This window comes from Hemiscyllium ocellatum, chromosome 33 (genome assembly GCF_020745735.1).
Source record: "Hemiscyllium ocellatum isolate sHemOce1 chromosome 33, sHemOce1.pat.X.cur, whole genome shotgun sequence".
NCBI lineage: Eukaryota > Metazoa > Chordata > Chondrichthyes > Orectolobiformes > Hemiscylliidae > Hemiscyllium > Hemiscyllium ocellatum.
The window spans coordinates 11987237-12008322 of NC_083433.1; the positions used below are offsets into that span (position 1 = coordinate 11987237).

At 45.1% G+C, this 21086-nt stretch overlaps 1 protein-coding gene across 1 annotated transcript; it reads left to right on the forward strand.

The window, feature by feature from the left end:
• The first annotated feature begins 356 nt into the window (after window positions 1–356).
• On the forward strand, window positions 357–19717 carry LOC132831359 (protein PFC0760c-like). Its single transcript, XM_060849451.1, has 6 exons — window positions 357–1512; window positions 12781–12842; window positions 13799–13867; window positions 14626–14680; window positions 17469–17505; window positions 18224–19717. Exons 1-6 carry the CDS (start codon window positions 600–602, stop codon window positions 18258–18260), a joined length of 1173 nt encoding a protein of 390 aa, XP_060705434.1. The 5' UTR covers window positions 357–599; the 3' UTR covers window positions 18261–19717.
• Window positions 19718–21086: the final 1369 nt, after the last annotated feature.

Here is a 21086-nt window from a genome sequence, read left to right on the forward strand (position 1 = left end):
AGGGGGAGGGGTGTGCTCTGACTCCCACACAGACACACACACACACAGACACACACACACACACACACACACACACACGCACAGAGTGTCGACTGTGAGAGGTGGGCTGTGCAGTTTGAAGGGGGAGGGGTGTGCTCTGACTCCCTGGCAAGTTACAGAAACTTTCACAAATGGAAAGGCTTTTAATATCGGGCCAATAGCAGAGTGACACAGTTGCTATTAAAGACACCGGAGCTTGTGTGAATGACCTCTGGCTGGTTTGGACGTTCAAATATGGCAATGTGATGCCACAGCCATGTCAGGGAAGACTTTATTAAAAGCATCCCATGACTCGACAAAGGATTGATTTGCAACGGTGATTGGACAGAAGGCATCGCAAGCAAAGGAGCACCTGGTGTTATCAATCAAGCGGGTCGATCATTTTGTGAACTCCGGTGATCCAGAGGAGCTGCTTTAGTTCAGAGCCTGACTGTCCTCAGTACTTTCTCCCGTTTTGGATTTGTCTCCTGTTATTTCTACCCATTTCTTTCTACCCCACCTCAACCAGCCCAACAGGGAGGAATTATCTTTGTTGCCTTGGAATTTAAGTTGCCGATACCATGGCATCCCAAAAGGCTTGGCTTTTCTGCCTGTTGTTGACTTTTGTGTGTTCTCTTCACATCAATGTCATCCCTGGGATTGCTGCTACTCAAGATGACAATGATGATGATGATGACAATGATAAAGAACATGGAGATTTGAAGGATGACGATCATGACAACAATGACAAAGACGACAATGATGATGACGATGATGACAAAGACGACGACGATGATGATGATGATGAAAAAGATGACGGTGATAAAAATGATGATGATGAAGACGATAAGGATGACGATAATGAAGATGATGATGATGAGGATGATGACAACGATGATGACGATGATGAAGGTGATGATGACCATGACGACAATGATGATGATGATGATGATGATGATGATGACAATGACGACAATGATGATGATGATGATGATGACGATGATGACGACGATGATGACGATGACAATGATGACGACGATGATGATGATGACGATGACAATGATGACGACGACGATGATGATGATGATGATGATGATGACAACAATAAAGGCCATGACAACAATGATGGTGAAGATGATGATGGTGATGATGATGATGATGATGATGATGATGATGATGATGAAGATGATGGTGACAACAAGCATGACAACAATGAAGATGATGAAGATGATGATGGTGATGATGACCATGACAACAATGATGATGACGATGACGATGATAATGGCGAGGATGACCAGGACAACAATGATGACAATAAAGACCATCACGACAATGAGGATGATGATGATGATGATGATGATGATGACGACAAAGAGCATGACAACAATAAAGATGATGATGATGATGATGATGATGATGACAAAGAGCATGACAACAATAAAGATGATGATGATGATGATAATGACGATGACGATAAGAAAGAAGATGAGGAAGGTAATTAAATAAGAGAAACAAAACACTTTCACTTTGAACTAGTGATAGTTGCTAAGTTCCATCTTTAAGAGCAGTCGTTCTGCTGATAGATGTTCCATTAAACCACTTCTGTAATGAATGGAAGCATCACCCTAGCAACACCAATGGAAAATAAGGGAGTGATGGCTTTAACAAATTTTCTGAATTTTTTTTGTGGAATCTTGCAGTTCACAATCCCAAGTGTGAACTCCTGTGACACTAGAACACCTTCTGATCTGGATACAATCTGTGGTACCCAATACTTTACCAAAGTCACCTGAATGAATAGGGATGTCATCTACTGTAATATTGGTCACAAACAACAATTGGTCTGTATGTTCCTTGGTGTCAGAAGTACAAATTTTAGACTCTGCAAAAATTTTGTGAACGTTTTTTTTTAAATCAAATGAGTTACAATAAAACAAACTTAAGAATTTGAAGTGGTCACTCCAATTTATTTCCTGCCACGTTAGTAGGGTGCATTAAATTTGGTCTTAGGGAAGGCTGTGTGGGTGAAGGAGTGGAGTTAGTTCTCTTTGTGAAGTTAGGGACTGGATGTATTACTGCTCTCAGTTTGAGAAACTTGAAGGAATCCTGTTCAGAGAATCAAAGGGAGATGCTGGAAAATCCCAGACAGGGAACTTCTTCTGACTTATTCCCTGCATTTTAAATGATAAAAGCAGATTTGTTGATTCTTGAAATGGTTGTTGTAAGGGGAATATGATGTGGCAGGTCCTTTATTGTCTACATAGAAGGCAAGGTCACTTTTAGAAGCAACGACTCCTCCCTTAAATTGTCATACGTCCAAGTGCCATCTGCCACGAATGATAGTGTTGTACAAGTAGTCCTTCTATAATATGATGGTCGTGTTCTTGTGCAACCCCACATTATCGAAAGATCGCACTTTAGAAATAACGCTTAAAGTGTTGGTGATGTAATTGCGTTACAGCCAACACACGTTTTAAAGAGTTAGAAACAGTGTCCCCAGTTTGTCAATTGTATTAAAGGAATTTGTGGTAATGAAACGCATGTTATAGCAGAACGACCTGTAAATGATAGTCCCTTTGAGAAAGAATCGGAGGGGATCCAGCCACAACATAGAGCAGTTGTTGGAGCTGAGATTAAGCAGTAGGGTTTCTGTGGTGCAGCAGTAATGTCTCTACCCTTCAACCAAGTGACCCAGCTTCACGTCCCATCTCCTCCAAAGGTGCGTATGTTAGCACCTCTGAACAAGTTGATGAGAAAGGCTGGGATTTTAGTCCCGTCCCTCTCTATTCCTATCTTTCCCAATTGTAGATTTGTTACACATTTAGTTGGTTTAATTAGTTCATATAGTGGTGCGTCTACAAAATGGACCCAATGCCTTTAGCAAAAGATGTACACCATGGAGGCTGAAGTGCATTATTTCCACCAACTCCATTTTCATTTAGTCCCCTTTCTACCTTACCCTCACTTTTATTAGAGTTGTTGGTTCCACTTTGTCGTTAGAAACAGGAGTGATGCGGGACTTGGTGAGAAACAACATTCAATAATGTCCCTAGGCAGAAAAAGGCAAGTTACATGTAGCTGTGTTTTTGTTTGTAGTTTAATTAAGTGGATTACTTGACAAATTGGTGGTGGGTTTTTAAAATATATTTAAAAAAATCATTTGGCTGGGTTTTTCACAGAAGGGGAGGTGGTCAGAAAAGAGCAGGAATAGACTACAAAACATGAAAAAAAATTGTTGTGGAAGACTGACTACTTCAGTGAGTGAATGATTTTGCAATGGAATAATTGCAAGTAGGGTGGCACAGTGGCTCAATAGTGCCTAACAGAGGCAAGGGACCCGGGTTCGATTCCAGCCTCAGGTGACTGTGTGGGGTTTGCACATCCTCCCTGTGCCTGTGTGGGTTTCCTCCAACAATCCAAAGATATGCAGGTCAGGTGAATTGGCCATGCTAAATTACCCATAGCGTTCGGTGCATTAGTCAGAGGGAAATAGTTCTGGGTGGGTTACTCTTTGGATGTTCGGTGTGGACTTGTTGGGCCAAATGGCCTGTTTCCACACTGGAGGGAACCTAATCTGTTTGGTTTGGTTTGTCCAGAAGATCTCTGAGCTGTTGGGATTTGCATTGCATTGGGTCACTGTGATGTTCTGTAGCTGTTCTTAGCAGCTATATTATTTGTCGAGATGTTCAAGCAGATATATCCATTTATCCCCACTCCAGTGCATTGCAGTTCTGTGCACGCCTGAGTTTATCGGAGCATATTTGATGAGGTTGAGGCTACGGGGATAGAGGCTGACTAAAACCAGTTGGTGCTCTGGTTAAGGTGGCTCACGCATTCCGATAATGGATTCTGCTGGAGCTCTCCCTGGATGGTATTTCCTGCAATGCAGCAGAGATGACTTGTTACTGCCGACGTGAGACTGTCTTGGTGCCGACCACATACCGTTACGTTCAGTTGGGTTCTGTCCATCCGCTCAGTTACCAGGTTATTTAATCGCCTGCCCTCAGTCTTGGTTAGAGTCAAGCAACGCATGGTGAGAATTTCCTCAGGTGACCTTCACTTCCCAGAGAGAAAACTGATGGACAACTCAGAGAAAAGCAAATTTCCCAGTTGATTAGCAGAACAGCAATGAATAGTAATTGGGGGTAGAGGCTAATGTGATGGTGAGGTTTTGGTGTAGTGGTTATGTCACTGAGCTGGTAATCTAGCGCACACCCCCCCCCCCACCCCCCCCCCCCCCTCCCCATTTTATTAGACATGGGTTCAAATCCCACCCATGGTAAACTAGAATTCAATTTTTAATGAAATCTTGAATTAAAACCGATGACCATATCAGCACGGTTGATCCTTATGAAGGAAAACCTGTCTGGTTCATCCATGCCTTTTTGGGAAGAAAATCTGTCATCCTTAACCCGGTCAGACCTACATGTGACTCCAGACCCACAATGATTTGGAATGATACCGTACAGAAGGAGGCCATTTGGCCCATTGTGTCTGCACTGGCTCCCAAAAGAGCTGCCCAGCTAGTCCCACTCTCCAGCCTGATCTCCATAACCCTCTAAATTTATTCCTTTCAAATATATATTCAAATATATATTTGAAACCTCCAAAGGAATTCACCTCCACCAGTCTCCCAGGCAGCATATTCCAAATCCTAAAAACTCCCTGAGTAAAGACATTTCTCTTCATCTCACTCCCAGCTCTGTTGCTGACAATCTTGAAACTGTGACCCTTAGTGACTGACATACCAGCGAGTGTAAACAGAACGTCCTTCTTTACCCTGCCCAAATTGTTCCTAATTTTGAACTCCTCAATAAGGTCACCTCTTTATTTCTCTGCTCCAAGGAGAATAAGCCCAATCCCTCTCACCTTTCCTTGTATCTAAAATCTTTCATTCCCAGTGTCATTCTCGCAAATCTCTTTTGAACTCTCTCCAGGTCTTTAGCCCTCTGTAGTTGACTGTTAACTACCCTTATGCAAAGAGTGGTGGGTAATGAATGTGAATCCTGCCAATGATGCCCATATCCTGTAAACGTATTTTTAACAAAATAGTGGTAAGGACACTGGACTAGAAACCCGAGGGTCCTGTCCAATGCTCTGGGGTGAGGTCAGATTCAATCCCCCACCATCTGGTGGAATTTAACTTCCATTGATACTACTAAATTGGAAGCCAGTCTGTGATGGGGGAGGGTCTGTGAAACTACCATTGATTGCTATCAACTAATGTCCTTTAGGAGAGGAAATCTACCCTCCTTACCTGGTCTAGTCTACATGTGACTCCAGACCTATACTAATGTGGGTGCCTCTCAGTTGCCCTCTGAAGCAAGCTAACAGGGCACTCAGGTCAATCAGGGATGGTCATCACTACCCACCACCCCCATGAGAGAATAAAGGAGAAATATGGGTCAAAGAAGGGCATAAGGAATTTGGTTGCAAATCAGCAATGATTGCATTGAATGACTTGAGAGGCTGCTACTATTTACACATAAAGGTAAAAGCACCAATAGTCCCAGAGGTTTGCTGTCTTGTTAGAGAGAGATGACTGGTGGTGAGAGTCACCACAGCTCAGGCAAAGGGCACATTGACCATAGTAACCGTAGCCAATGCAGGAATTGGACCCACACTGTTGACATCATGGAGTCATCCAGCACAGAAACAGACCCCACGGACCAACCAGTCCAGGCTGACCATGTTCCCAAACTAAACTAGTCCCACCGGCCTGCTCCTGGCCCATATCCCTTCAAACCTTTCCTATTTGTGGACTTATCTAAGTATCTTTTAAATGTTGTAACTGTGCCTGCATCCACCACTTCCTCAGGAAGCTTATTCCACATGCAAATCATCCTCTGTTTGAAACATTTGCCCCTCATATCTTTTTAAATTTCTCTCCTCGTACCTTAAAAATGTGCCCCTTTGTCTTGAAATCTCCCAACCCAGGGAAGAGACGATTACCATTAACCCTAACTATTCCCCTCACTGTTTTATAATCCTCTATAGGATCAGCTCTCAACCTCCTACGCTCTGGTGAAAGAAGTCCCAGCCTATCCAGCCTTTTCTTATAACTCAAGCCTTCCATATCGCGCAACATCCTGGGAAATCTCTTCTGAACCCAGTCTAGCTGAATAATGTCCTTCCTATAACAGGTCAACCAGAACTAGACCCAGAAGGAGCCTCACCAACACCCTCAATCTGCATTGCAAACCAGCCATCCGACCAACTTAGCTAACCGACACATCACACTCCCCCCACACCCCTCACCATCCTACAACAATCCATCTGGCATGAGAGACCCCTTGGTTAGGAATGGGGCAACCTGACATTCAAACAGCACGTTATACATGAAGTATCAGCTCAGCATTGTAACTTCCTATCGGATAACCTACATTCTTTTTAAAAACACAGGCCTCAGAGGCGGTGAGGTAGCACAGAACGAAATGAGACAGAGACTATCTTTTGACAAGAGGCCATTCAGTCCATCAGCCAATAGCCTATCTCCATATCTGTTAGAACAGAAGCTCTGATCAACCCAAGAATCTCCTGTGCCAGCTTCTTCCAATGTTTCCCTTGTCTCCCTCCCATTGGTTATTCAAGTAAACCAACTATTACAACACAAACGCAAACTCCTGCAGATGCTGGAGATCTGAAATGAAGTGCTAAAGAAACTCGGCAGGTCTGGCAGCATCTGTGGAGAGAGAGAGAGATAGACAATGCAAAGGTTCTTGTGATATAACAAAGTTCTCAGGTTTGACAAAATTACAATAGTTTACATTGATATAGTGCCTTTAGAACCTTGAGGATGTTTACATCGGAAAATATTCTTTTAATCCATTCCTGGGTTGAAGGTGACACTGGCTGGGTCGGTATTTATTGCTCATCCCCATTTGCCCTTGAGGAGGTGGTGGTGAGCTGCCTCCTTGAATAGTTGCAGACCTTGGCCGGTAGTGATGCCCATAATGCTGTTAGGGAGGCAGTCTCAGGATAATGACCCAGTGATACTGAAGGAATGGCAGATATGTTTCCACATCAGGATGGTGAGTGGCTTGGAGGGGAACTAGCAAGTGGTGGTGTCCCCATATATCTGCTGCCTCTGTCCTTATAGATGGTAAGGCTGGTGGATTTGTAAGGTGCTATCTGAGGAGACTTGGTGAATCTTTGCAGGGTAATGTGGAAAGATTTGCTGTCAATTGCTGGAGGGAGCTAACGTTGAAGGTGTGGCATGGCGTGCCAATCAAGCATGTTGCTTTGGCATGACTGGTCTCCAGGTAAAAAATGAGGTCTGCAGATGCTGGAGATCAGAGCTGGTTAAAGCACAGCAGGTTAGGCAGCATCCAAGGAATAGGAAATTCGACGTTTCGGGCATAAGCCTGATGAAGGGCTTATGCCCGAAACGTCGAATTTCCTATTCCTTGGATGCTGCCTAACCTGCTGTGCTTTAACCAGCAACACATTTTCAGCCATGACTGGTCTCCAGTTTATTAAGTGTTGTCAGAGCTGCTGAGGTGAAAGGTGTGTGTTGAAATAAATCTTTTCCAGAGTTTGGATTTCAAACTAGTAGCATATGTGATTTTTTTTTTGGAAACGTGTTTACTATGAACTAGTTGACTAAACTAATTAACTAATAATTTCTGAACATGATTATAAGCCATTATGTATCAGAGAGCTGATGACAATCACAGCCTCTGGAGGGTTAGTGAAAGTTTGACTATATTATGGGATTTTTTAGCAGTAGAAGTCTTTTAAAAAATTAACCCATTAACTTAGTAGCAGCTGGGAAGAGCAATAAATTTAGTTAAAACATTCTGGACTTAGTTCAAAGGAGACCTGACTAAAGTCTCATATACAAATAGTCCCTCTTGGGAAAAAAACAAGTTTGTTCAGAGAAGTTACAGAAATATGTTACCTCAAGTTTCTTAGTTGTGTGAATCAAACAAGAAGACTTTGCAGTTAATAGGCCAAGTTTAGAATGGAGGGAAAGTAGCAATTCATTCAGACCCACAGCTAGAACACTTCTCTGAGGAGCTGATGCAGAGATACCCTGGAGCTGAGATGATTGACCTCCAACAACCACAGGCCAATTTCTTTTGTGCCAGGTATGACTCCAACCAGCCGAGAATGGTTCCCCGTGATTCCCATTGACTCCAGTTTTGCTTGATGTCTCACTCAGACAAAGGACAGCCTGGATATCAAGGACGGTCACTCTCACCTCACCTCTGGAATTTAGCTCTGTGATCCATGTTTGAACTGAGGCTGTAATGAGGTCAGGAGCTGAATGATCTTGGTGGAACCCAAACTGGGCATCACTCAGTAGGTTATTGTTCACTAAATGCTAGTTATCAACTCCACCTCCATTATGTACTACGAGTCAGCTATTACGAGGGGGCATAGCTTTAAATTAAGGGGTGGTAGGTATAGGACTGATGTTAGGGGTAGATTCTTTACTCAGCGAGTCGTGCATTCATGGAATGCCCTGCTAGTAACAGTGGTGGACTCTCCCTCTTTATGGGCATTTAAATGGGCATTGGATAGGTATATGGAGGAAAGTGGGCTAGTGTAGGTTAGGTGGGCTTGAATCGGCGCAACATCGAGGGCCGAAGGGCCTGTACTGCACTGTATGTTTCTATGTTCTATGTTCTATCTATCATTAGAAATAACAGCTTAGTGCTATTATTGCTGGACTGTCAATCCAGAGACCCAGGTAATATTCTGGGGGACCTGAATTTGAATCCTGCCATGGCAGATGGTGGAATTTGAATTCGATAAAAATCTGGAATTAAGAGTCTAATGATGACCATGAATCCATTGTCAATTGTTGGAAAAACTCATCTGATTCACAAATGACCTTTAAGGAAGGAAACTGCTATCCTTACCTGGTCTGGCCTACAGGTGACAGCAATGTGGTTGGCACTTAACTGCCCTCTGGGCAATTAGGAATGGGCAATAAATGCTGGGCCAGCCAGTAACACTCTCATCCTGTGAATGAATTTGTTTTTAAAAGTTGCTGATGAACAAGAATAGATCGATGCAGACAATAATTGTCTGGGTTGGATTTGTCATGACTTTTATGAGCATGGTACATTTAGGCTATTTTACACAGTGCTGGGTGGATGTTAATGTTGCAACTGTACTAAATCGTCCAGGCTAGAGGCGCTGGAGCACAAGTTTTCAATAGTATTCCTGGTAGTTGGCAAGACCTATGGCCTTTGCTAGAATCCAGGGCCTTTGGTCATTTCTGAACATTGTGAGAGATGAACCGAATTAGCTGAAAGTTTGTATCTGTGATGTTGGGAGACTTCAAGAGGAAGCTGGGATCATCTGTTCAGCACATCTGATCTAAGATTACCTTGTGAATATTTCAGCCTTGGCTGCCCCATCACCAAAGGCAACCGCAGGACATGGGCAGACAAGCGGCAGACAGAATTTAATATGGAGATTTGCGATGTGATGCATTTTGGAGACATGGGGGCAGCCAGTATAAATTTAATGGCGTGGATCTTACAAATATGCAGAAAGAGGGGGGGGGTCATGTATATTGATTTTTGAAGGCAACAAGACACATTGAGAGAATGGTGAGCAGAGGAGAGTGGGATTGTGGGCTTCAGAAATAGGGGAACGAAACATAGGCACATGCTCAATGCTTAGAAAGCTCTGGTTAGACCCTAACTAGAGTACCGGACCCAATTCTGGTCACCATCCTTTAGAAAGGATTGCAAGAGTCTTTAAGAGGGTGTGGAGAGAGATTTCCCAGAATGGTTTCGGTGATGAAAGGTTTTAGCTATTAGCTTTGTTCAGAGAAGCCAAGGCTGTTCTCTTTGGAGAAAGGAGACTGAGAGGAGTTTTGATGGAGGTGTACAAAACTATAACAGGTTTGGATAAGGTCAGTAGAGAAAAGCTGCTCCTATTAGTTGTCATGATGTGGAGGAGCCGGTGTTGGACTGGGGTGGACAAAGTTAAAAATCACACAATGCCACGTTATAGTCCAACAGGTTTATTTGGAAGCACTAGCTTTCAGAGCGCCGCTCCTTTGTCAGGAAGTCGATAAAGGAATGGCTCTACAAAAGCTAGTGCTTCTAAATAAACTGGTTGGATGATAACGTGCCATTGTGTGATTTTTAACCTACTGGTTGTGTACAAGACGAGGCGAACACAGATTTGCAAGAGATGCAAACGATTATGAAGATGTGATCCCTCTCACCCCAGGAATTAATCAAGAGATCTTTTGAGCAAATATTTGCTTCAGTTGATGATGGTGATGGGCAGACTCTTGCTGAGGTGTCAGAACTCTTGCTTTACTTGCTGAAGAGCTCTTTCAAACAGCACACCAGTCAGAACCACCAGAATCAGACCCTGCAGGTAGATCTGAGGGAGATCTGAGCAGATGTTCAGGAGCATCATAGAGGGGGCTGAGTCTACTGCCTTAAGGACCCCAACCCCAACACCCCCTGGTATCCCAGGATCACAGAGGCTTAGGCCAGCGACACATCGCGTGCAGTGGGAGCGATGGGGAATGGAGATTTATGTTTCTAGGAAAGCCCCTTCCTGACATCCAGTCCCTCCATCTAAACGGGATGGCCTGTGATTAAAGGACCCTACCCACTCTCGGAGTTAATAACTCAGGCAGTTATGGAACACCCTACCTGGAAATTTGGTGGAACCACGTTCAATTGAGGCATTCAAGAGGGGCACGGGTTGGTTATTTGGTGTGCAGGGATAAGGGGAAAGGGCAAGAGATTGACATTGAGTAATAGAACTGGCACAATGGGCTGATTGGTCTCTTTCTGCACTGTAACAATTTTACAATTGTGGGTTCACATATCAAGACTGGCATGTGGCAACAGTTGGGTTAATGCCAGGGCAACTGGGACAAGGTCCCTAATTGGTTTTTAATTAGTTCTTAATTGGTCTTTAACTGGTCCTTAATTGGTAAGGGCCCTCAATTGACAGTGCAGTAAGAAGACCAGTCATGTGTCTTACAGCCCAGAATGGAACTCTGTTGGAGACAGTGAGGGGCTGTGTTTGGCTACACCACCCCATTACCTGCTTCAATACCCTCCCCATCTACAAGCTCCAACCTCCAGGAACACACATCCTCTCAGCAATTAGGAACCACGTGGAGTTCAAATTGAATTCATTCCAACATAGTAAAGCCTGGGGGCCTAGTCACCTCCCTTGGTATTTTGAGTCATCTGAGGTCTTCCCGTTCTCATCGAGACATACACGGAAACAGGCCCTTCGGTCCAACTCATCCATGACAACCAAATTTCCAAAAGTAAACTAGACCAAAGATGTGCATGGATTGGCCATGCTAAAATGCCCATAGCTTCCAGAGATTTGCCGGCCAGGTGGTTTAGCCATGGGAAATGCAGGATTACAGGAATAGGGTAGGGGAGTGGGTCTGGATGGGATGCTCTTCAGAGGGTCGGTGTGGACTCGATGGGCTGAATAGCCTGCTTCAACCTTGTGGGGATTCTACGGTTCTAATCCAACCTGCCTGCTTTTAGTCCATATCCCTGTAAACCTTTCCTATTCATGTACCTGCCCACATGTCTTTTCAAAGTCATAACTGTATCTGCATCTACCACTTCCTCTGGCGGTTCATTCATCACACGGATCACTCTCTGTGTGAAAACAATTGCCCCTTAGGTCCCTTTAAAACCACTCCACTCCACTCCACTCCACTCCACTCCCCCCTCGTCTCTTAAACATACTCCCCATTGTTCTGAACCCACCCAACCTGGGATAAATCTCTATAAGGTCACCCCTCCGCCTCTTCCACTCCATTGAAGAAGGTCCCAGCCTATCCAGACTCTCCTTATAACTCAAGTCCAGGTAACATCCTGGAAAGTTCTTTCTGAACCCTCTCCAATGTAGTAATATCCTTCCTGTGTGCAGCTCTTTGTTGGTGTTGGAGCGTTCCCAGGCTGAGGGGTTCCCAGTGACCAATGTGAATCTGGCTCAGTCAGCATCCATCTTTGGTTCTGAGTCAAAGGCTAGAGGAGCAGATGATCCAGTGCGGTAGGTCTAATCTGGAATTTTATTGAGAACTTCCACTCTTTGAACGAAGTGAAGACAAAACCTGCTCACACAACACGCTCTCGCAGCTGATGTTTGTGCGCAGCACCATCCCACAGGCAGCTGCCAGATGGTGATAAGTTTCAGGGATATTTGTTGAGGGAATGTTGCTCAGGTCTTCCATGGGGGATAAGGGGGTGGGGCCAGGATACCAACAGAGGAAGGGGGATGGGAGAGGGGCTAGTGGAAACAGACCGCAGTGGGAAAGGGGTCCATGAAGGATATTCCCCCTCCATTTCCCACCTGAGGTCCCAGGAATCGTTCGGTTTTCTACGTGTTGCTGACCTTTCCCCATCTGCCAAACCATTGTAGCTGAATGTCAGAAAGAGTGGCCCCCTTCTATTGCCCCATCTCTAATTGCCCTTGCACCAAGTGGCTGGCTAGGGCCATTGCAGGGGGCAGTTAAGAATCAACCACGTTGCTTTGGGGCCTGGAGTCACATATAGGCCAGACTGAGTAAGGATGGCAGATTTCCTTGAAACCTTGCTTCTTACAACAATCGATGCCAAGTTTGTCACCATTACTAAGGCCAGGACCTTTAAACAATTTAAATTCCAGCCCAGTCTGCTGTAGAAGGAGTTGAATGTACAGTCTCTGCCTCGGGTCTCTGGATTATTCATTGGTGTGATACCACCCATTAAGGTCTTCTCTGTTTTAGTTGCCTCTTTGATTTAATCCTTTTTTTTGGGGCAGGTGAGGAAGAAGCTGGAGGATACAAAGACGGTTCCCTGTGCAGTTACTGCACCTTCTGTGAGGTGAGCAGTTTGATTTTTTTTTTGAAGATTGACTTGATCTTTTTGAAGATTGATCAGTTAGATTTCAGTGTCTGGGTGAGAGGCGATCAGAGACACCAGATCAGAACGGTACTCAGATTGGCAACCTGGATATAAAACTGGCATTGTGGGTAAATTGGCTGCCCAAGGAACTGCCTGTTACTCGTTCCCACTGACCAGGGTTCAGAGATGGAAGCTGAAAATGTGTTGCTGGAAAAGCGCAGCAGGTCAGGCAGCATCCAAGGAGCAGGAGAATCGACGTTTCGGGCATGAGCCCTTCTTCAGAGATGGAAGGTCAGCATTCCAACCAACTTTAATTTGGTGAGATCTTCATACAATATGGACTTGGTTAGCCAGATTAACTAGTGCTGAGAGAACTTAATCATCTCAGAGAACATTCAGTTGAGTTTAAAACGAGGCTATGCCTTCCAGAAGACACACACATTCATATACAGAGACCCATTCTCGACAAACATGAGGACAAAGTTTGAATTTCCCAGAACTCCCCTTCATTTAGGGGAGCCATAATTTAGTGTTTCTTCTTCAGAGTTGACTTGCCAACCAATCAACCAATCAGCCCCCCTTTCCTCATGTACTATAAATTGTCGTGAAAGTTTGAAATTTGGTATTCTTGCGTCTGTCCTGATGAGGGCAAAACACAAATCTTCTACACATTGCCTCTCTTCTCAGTAAAGTTCCTCAGTTTCTCTTTTGGGTGCTTTTTGTTATTTCATTTTCCTTTAATTATTTGTTCATGGGTTGTGGCAGGGGAGACATTTATTGCTGCCTCCCCTAATGCCCTGGAGATGGCAGTAGCGAGCATCTTCTTGAACCACTGCAGTGCTTGGTGTGTGCACAGTGCTTTTGACTCAGAGAGACAGTCACATTAGGCTTTTGAAGGTTCTTATGTTAAACACCATTTCCGTCTGTCCCCACAGCACTGCGATGATTGTGATAAATGCCCTTGTGAGGAAGGAGACAAGAGCGAGCACTGTGAGGATTGCAAGGTAAGAACTTTCACAGGCATCACAGCAACACCAGCCAAGCCTCGGTCCCAGGATCACACTGGGAAAGACACTTCTGGTCTAGGTTTCTATTCATAAAACTCTGGGCTAAAGACTCATGTATTCCTGGCACATACCAGAGCTCCATAAATTGGGTAAGTCAGCTCAATGTCCATTTAGTTATTTCTTGTTCTTGAATGTTTTAACAATACAGTTTTCTCCATTTCTATGCCTTCACTACATGTATCCAATGTCTCTATTATGCCAGTCTCTGGACCGATTCCAATCCTTCAGAATATGATGTTGTCTCTGTCTCCAATGCACAAGATACAAACTACCCCTCCCAGCCCAGTCATAATCTCTTCCAACCCTTTCCAACAGACAGAAGAATAGAAAGCTTAAACACGTGTACCCAACCCATTCAAGAACAACTTCTTCCTTTCTATTATGAGACTTGTGAACGGACCTCTCAAATTCTAGGTTTATTGTTGATCCTACTCTGTGCATCTTCTCTGCAGCCATAACATTGCATTCCTCACTCTGTTCAGTCACCCTTTGTATAGTATGATCTGCCTGTACTGCACACAAAACAAAACTTTTCACTGTACCCAGGTACACGCGACAATAATAAATCAAATCAATATGTATCGCACCTCTCCAAAGTGAATCTTTCTTTGGCCCTTGTAACCTTTGATTGTGGCCAATATTATTTATTGAGATTCTCAGTCTAATCTGTACTCTCCTTATTTTCCCTTCTACAGTACTGTCAGTTCTGTTATGTGTGCCCCGTAATATGTGAAACAGTTTGCAAACCAGGTGGGTAATGGTTGGAACTTTCTATCTAAGTCCTGTTGTTTAATGATTAGATTCCCTGCAGTGTGGAAACAGGCCCTTTGGCTCAACCGACCCTCCGAAGAGTAACCCACTCAGACCTATTTCCCTCTGACTAACGCACTTAATACTATGGGTAATTAAGCATGGCCCATTCACCTGGCCTGCACATCTTTGGATTGTCGGAGGAAACCAGAGCACCCGGAGGACACCCACGCTACACGGGGAGAATGTGCAAACTCCACACAGACAGTTGCCTGAGGTAGGAATTGAACCTGGGACCCTGGTGCTGTGAGGCAACAGTGCTAGCCACCCCTCCCATTCCCTATAACTCTGCTGCACTCAGAGCTATACTATATTGGTTGGTATTGATGGTATAATGCCACTAGACTGGTAACCCAGAGAGTTAGGTTGATGTTTGGGAGGTATGGGTTCAACCTTACCAATTTTTACAGGTGCACCAGAGAAAACATCCTATCCAGATGCATAATGGTATGGCAGCTGCTCTACTCAGGACTGCAATGAGTTCCAGAGATCTGTGAACACAGCCCAGTCCATCACACAAACCAGCCTTCTATCCACTAACTCCGTCTATACATCCCGCTGCTTTGGGAAATCAGCTAACATCATCAAAGACCCCTCCCACCTCCTCATTATACTCGCTTCCACACTCTTCCACTGGGCAGAAGATATAAACGTTTGAAAACAGATTTAAGAACAGCTTCTTCCCCGCTGCTATCAGACTTAGGAACAGACCTGGGTGGATGTAGGTATTGCAGATGCTGGAGATTAGAGTCAAGATTAGCCTGGTGCTGGAAAGGCACAGCAGGTCAGGCAGCATCTGAGGAGCAGGAAAATCGACGTTTCAGCAAAAACCCTTCATTAGCCCTGATGAAGGGCTTTTGCCCGAAACGTCGATTTTCCTTCTCCTCGGCTGCTGTCTGACCTGCTGTGCTTTTCCAGCACCAGGCTAATTATGAACAGACCTGTCTTATATTAGAGTTGACCTTTCTCTGCACCTTCTCTGTAGTTGGAACACTATATTCTGCATTCCGTTCTACGTTACCCTGATGAACTTATGGAAGATAATGATTTGTCTGGATAGCAGGCAAAACAATACTTTTCACTGTATCTCACTACACGTGACAATAATAAATCAAACCAAATGGTAGCTGGAGAAATTTCCATTCAGAGTGAATTAATTCTGAATTTAGAAATAAAACGGTAATGTCATATAAAAACAATTATTGAACCTGCCACAGTGTTGTTTTAAAAACGAAATCTGAGTCCTGGCAGTCCTTTCGGGAGGGAAATCTGCTATCCTTACCCAGTCTGGCCTACACGTGACTCCAGACTCACATCAATGTGGTTCACATGTAACTGCCCTCTGAATTAGCTCTAGGAAGCCTCTTAGCTCAAGGGCAATTATGGATGGGCAATAAATATTGGTCTTACCAGTGACACTCATATCCTATGAATGAAATAACTTTAAAAATGGCTCGAATAGTGACTACTAAAAGAACATCAGTCCCGGGTTTGATTCCAGCCTCGGGAGACTGTCTGCGTGGTGTTCGCACATTCTCCCCGTGACTGTGTTGGTTTCCTCCGGGTGCTCTGGTTTCCGCCCACAGTCCAAAGATGTGCGGGTCAGGTAGATTGGCCAGGTTAAATTGCCCCATAGTATTCAGAAATATGTAGTTTAGGTGCATTACTTAGGGGTAAATGTAGAGTAATAGGGCAGGGGAATGGGTTTGGATGGGATACTCTTCCAAGGGTCGGTGTGGATTTGTTGGGCCGAAGGGCCTGTTTCCACATTGAAGGGATTCTGTGATCCCACGTGAGGACGAGAGTGAGTACCACAATGTCAAGGTCCTACAGGGAACGGGAGTATGATCAGAGAATGATGGAATAATCAGCAGAGAGTGTTGAGAGAGAGAAAGAGAGAGAGAGAACTCATGGAATCCAGAGAAAGATCTTTCACAGGAGCACAGGCCACTGATGTTGATATATGACTGAGAGAAGGAGTTTGCAGAGTCCCTGTGAAAGAGAATGTAGTTCAGACATGGGGAGGTTAATTCTGGGTGGTATCAAAATGTTGGAAACAACTTGCAAGAGCGGAATTCAAAAATCCTTTGAGATTAGCCGGACTGTCTAATTTTTAAATTCCTACACTTCCTGATGTTCTAGAATAAGTATTTAATTGAGGTATGAATTTCAACAGGATAGGGATCACTCTCTGTGTAACTGTACAAAGCCTATGTGTATTCAGCAGGGTAAGGGTCACTCACTGTGTAACTGTACAGAGTCAGTGTTTATTCAGCAGGGTAAGGGTCACTCTCTGTGTAACCATACAGAGTCAGTGTGTATTCAGCAGGGCAAGGGTCACTCACTGTGTAACTGTACAGAGTCAGTGTTAATTCAGCAGGGTAAGGGTCACTCTCTGTGTAACTGTACAGAGCCAGTGTTTATTCAGCAGGGTAAGGGTCACTCACTGTGTAACTGTACAGAGTCAGCATGTATTCAGCAGGGTAAGGATCACTCACTGTGTAACTGTACAGAGTCAGTGTGTATTCAGCAGGGTAAGGGTCACTCTCTGTGTAACCATACAGAGTCAGTGTGGATTCAGCAGGGTAAGGGTCACTCTCTGTGTAACCATACAGAGTCAGTGTGTATTCACCAGGGTAAGGGTCACTCTCTGTGTAACTGTACAGAGCCAGTGTGTATTTAGCAGGGTAAGGGTCACTCACAACCCCTGTTTATGCTTCTTTTCCAGGCAGCTACGTAGATGAATTCTCATCAACAATATATCAGTGAGTAAAACTGTCCATCGGCTCACAGTATACAGCACAACCCATTCTCAGATAGTTCTCAGGTAGTTTGATGCACAGAATGACACAGGAATGTGTGTGAAGGGATCTGCATAAGAGAGAGGGGTTGAGTGTATAAGGACGAATGAGTGAGAGATAGATAATGGGAGATTGATTGAGACACACTAAGTGAAGGGGGGTTGTGTGAGTATCTTGGGAAGATTAATTGACTGTTGGGGAGTAAATGAATTTGGGGTAGGGAGTGAATGTGGGAGAGGGGGTGAGTATGGGGGAGGGAGTGAATGTGGGAGAGGGGGTGAGTATGGGGGAGGGAGTGAATGTGGGAGAGGGTGTGAGTATGGGGTAGGGAGTGAATGTGGGAGAGGGTGTGAGTATGGGGGAGGGAGTGAATGTGGGAGAGGGTGTGATTATGGGGGAGGGAGTGAATGTGGGAGAGGGTGTGAGTATGGGGGAGGGAGTGAATGTGGGGGAGGGGGTGAGTATGGGGGAGGGAGTGAATGTGGGGGAGGGGGTGAGTATGGGGTAGGGAGTGAATGTTGAGGAGGGAGGGAGTAATAGAATTTGCCTATATCCTGAGACAGTCTTAGTTGATGGTTTGTCCTGGTCTTTGATTGGTCAGCACCATCCCTGTATTGTCAACAGCCTGCGATCTTTCTGATTGGGCGGATGAGGTTTGGATTCATGATCTTTTCTCTTTCAGATCCATCGCAAATGTGTTCGAGCAGTCTGAGCATTAATCGTGTCAGTGTGTGGTCAGAGAAACTGGGCGTTAACACCCACAAACAGGAGCCAAGTCACATCTCTGCACCTCGTGCTTTGCTCTGATGAACTGTGTCGCTGATCGTTTTTCTTATTATTCAAGAAGAATTCGCTTCCATTTGAAAGTCTCCCCAAACGAGCCCCCCTGTCACAAACCAGAATCCATAGGATAACGGAGAGGTGGACGTGGTGAATCCCAATGACCCACAGCCTCCATCCTGTCTCTCCTTCAGACCCATCTTAGAGGCCACTTATCCCACACACCCATTGGTTCACTGCTCTTTCCTTTCAGGGTTGGACTCTTCCTATTCCCAGCCTGACCCAGTCTGGAGACCACACACAAACCCCCCCCCCCACTTAGAGTCAAGACTGGTTGAGTCTTCACTATCCTCCGAAGGGGCCTAGTGGGGCAATGAAGCCTTTGATTGAGCTGGTGAAGAGTTCAGCACCTTACCTGAGTGCAGGGCTTGAGCCTTCAGGGTTAGGCCCCAGGCCTGTTCTGAGTGATTGCGGCGCAAGTCGCTGATGGTTACGGGGAGAGGTCACAGGGTCAAATGTTCCCTTTGATTACGGACAGTAAACCCCGGATGGGTCAAGACTTTAACCCCATCCTGAGCTGGGAAAATGCCATCTCCTAGTTGGGTCACTGCTCAACCCTGACTAAACTATCTCAGTCACATATTCACAGTAATCCTTTCCCCACTGCTGCCTCCCTCTCCCGAGGGCACAGGCTCAGAGTCCTTTCTAGAACCTTCCATGCTTCAAACATGATTGGGTTCCATGGTCAAACAATCAGCCAATTCTAAATTCTTCCTGTGACCCGGACCTCCTCGATCACTGACTCCCTTTCCCTCGATCATGTGAGGCTTTGACCCCAAATTGTAAAATGCTAAGAGTCCGGGGGGATTGCTGTCTGACCTCTGACCCTTGCAGTCAGTAATCTGGGCCCCCAGCCCGTTGGATCAAGTCAAGGAACTAAAATGACCACGGTGCATAAAAGGTGTGGGGGTGACCACACAGAACCCTTAAACATTGACAACACCCTTTTCCACCAGGAAATCACACCTCCTATCTCCTCAGCAGTGCCTGTTTCCATAGCGATCAGATTCTGGCATGACCCATCATACTTTGGGAATAATCAGCGACCCATTCCTGAGCTTTGGAGTCTCCCAGATTCCACTAAAAGCTGCCCGGTTAGAATGAATTGTTTTGTTACTTTTTTTCTCTCTCTCCGCGACCCCATTTCTCTTCTTTCCTCGTTTCAGTATTTATTGATAGATGCTCATTTGTTTTATTAAAAATGGACGTACCTTTGCCTACTTCCCCCACTATCCCACGCTGTCTGTTTTAGTGAGGGGAGGGGGACGTGGTGGTCCATTTAGAATATGATAAATTATTAAAGTGTGGGAGCACTAGGAAAATCTCCCTTTTGTTCTGGTTGTGTGACACGTGGTTATTTCTGTTTTGTACAGCCCTTACCAGATTCCGTCTGCTCCCTCCCTTACCTGAGACCACAGACCCCACTGTTGAGTTACAGCCTCGCGAGTTTAATACATCTCCATGACCTCAGCTCTAACTGTGCATAAGAGCTGGTAGTAGGAGAGGCCATTCAGCCCTTCAGGCCTGTTCCACCATTCGATACTATCAGGATGGGCCTGACTGAGGCCTCGATTCCACTCTCCTGCCTGTCTTCCGTAAGCAGGGCACTTAGAGAATCCTAATGCTGCCAGGCAGAGTCAACATAGTTTGGTGAAAGGGAGGTTTGACTGATTTATTGAAAATTGTGAAGGAAGTAACAAGCAAGGTCAGCACTGACCCTCCGAAAGTGCAGCACTACCTCAGTACTGACCCTCCGACAATGCAGCACTCCCTCAGCACTGACCCTCCGACAGTGCAGCACTCCCTCAGCACTGACCCTCCGACAGTGCAGCACTCCCTCAGTACTGACCCTCCGACAGTGCAGCACTCCCTCAGTACTGACCCTCCAACAGTGCGGCACTCCCTCAGCATGACCCTCCAACAGTGCGGCACTCCCCCAGTCCTGTCCTTGGAAGGTCAGGATGGAGAAACTCAGCAGGTCTAACAGCATCTGTGGAGAGCGAAGCAGCGTTAATGCTGACCTGTCAATGATTAGCGTGCACGGATCCCTGTTGGAAAGTATCATTGTAGTTACATGCTGCTGTGTTTCTGCGTTTTCATGTGTTTGTCATTTGAGTGTGGCTGAGTGTTGGACATGTGTGCATGTGTATAATCAAACCAGTGAATGCATGTAATCACTGAATGAGAATACACTTGTTTGGCAGCTTACACGTGTTTGTATGTGTCTCTGTTAGTGTGTATCTGTGAGCTTTGTGTGTGCATCTGTATGTGGCTGTGTGTGTCTGGAGTCTGTGTATTTATGTGCATATGTAACTGTGTATCTGTCAGTCTATGTGTGTGTCTCTCTAAGTATGTCTGTCAGTCTATGTGTATGCATGTATGTTTATGTGTGAGTTTCTGTGTGCCTCTGTATCTGTCAATTTGTGTTTCTCTCTCTCTCTGAACCTGCCGGTATGTATGTGTGTGTTTCTCTCTGTGTATCTGTCAGTCTGCATGTGCATCTCTCACTCTCTGTCTCCATCTGTCTGTGTGTGTCTCTCCCTCTCGCTCTCTCTGTGTATCTGTGTGTATGTCTCACTCTTTTTGTTTATCTGTGTGTGTGTGCCTCCCTCTGTGTGTATCTGTGTGCCTCTCTCTCTCTCTCTTGCTCTCTCTCTCTATGTATCTGTATGTCTCGTTCTCTCCCTCGGTATCGCTGTGTGTAT

Bases quoted from the DNA above. Each gene is read 5' to 3' on its own strand.
- LOC132831359 (XM_060849451.1), top strand. From the start codon at position 600: ATGGCATCCCAAAAGGCTTGGCTTTTCTGCCTGTTGTTGACTTTTGTG. The intron at 13,868-14,625 runs GTAAGAACTTTC...TCCCTTCTACAG, and splicing joins AGCACTGTGAGGATTGCAAG to TACTGTCAGTTCTGTTATGT. The intron at 17,506-18,223 runs GTGAGTAAAACT...TTTCTCTTTCAG, and splicing joins TTCTCATCAACAATATATCA to ATCCATCGCAAATGTGTTCG.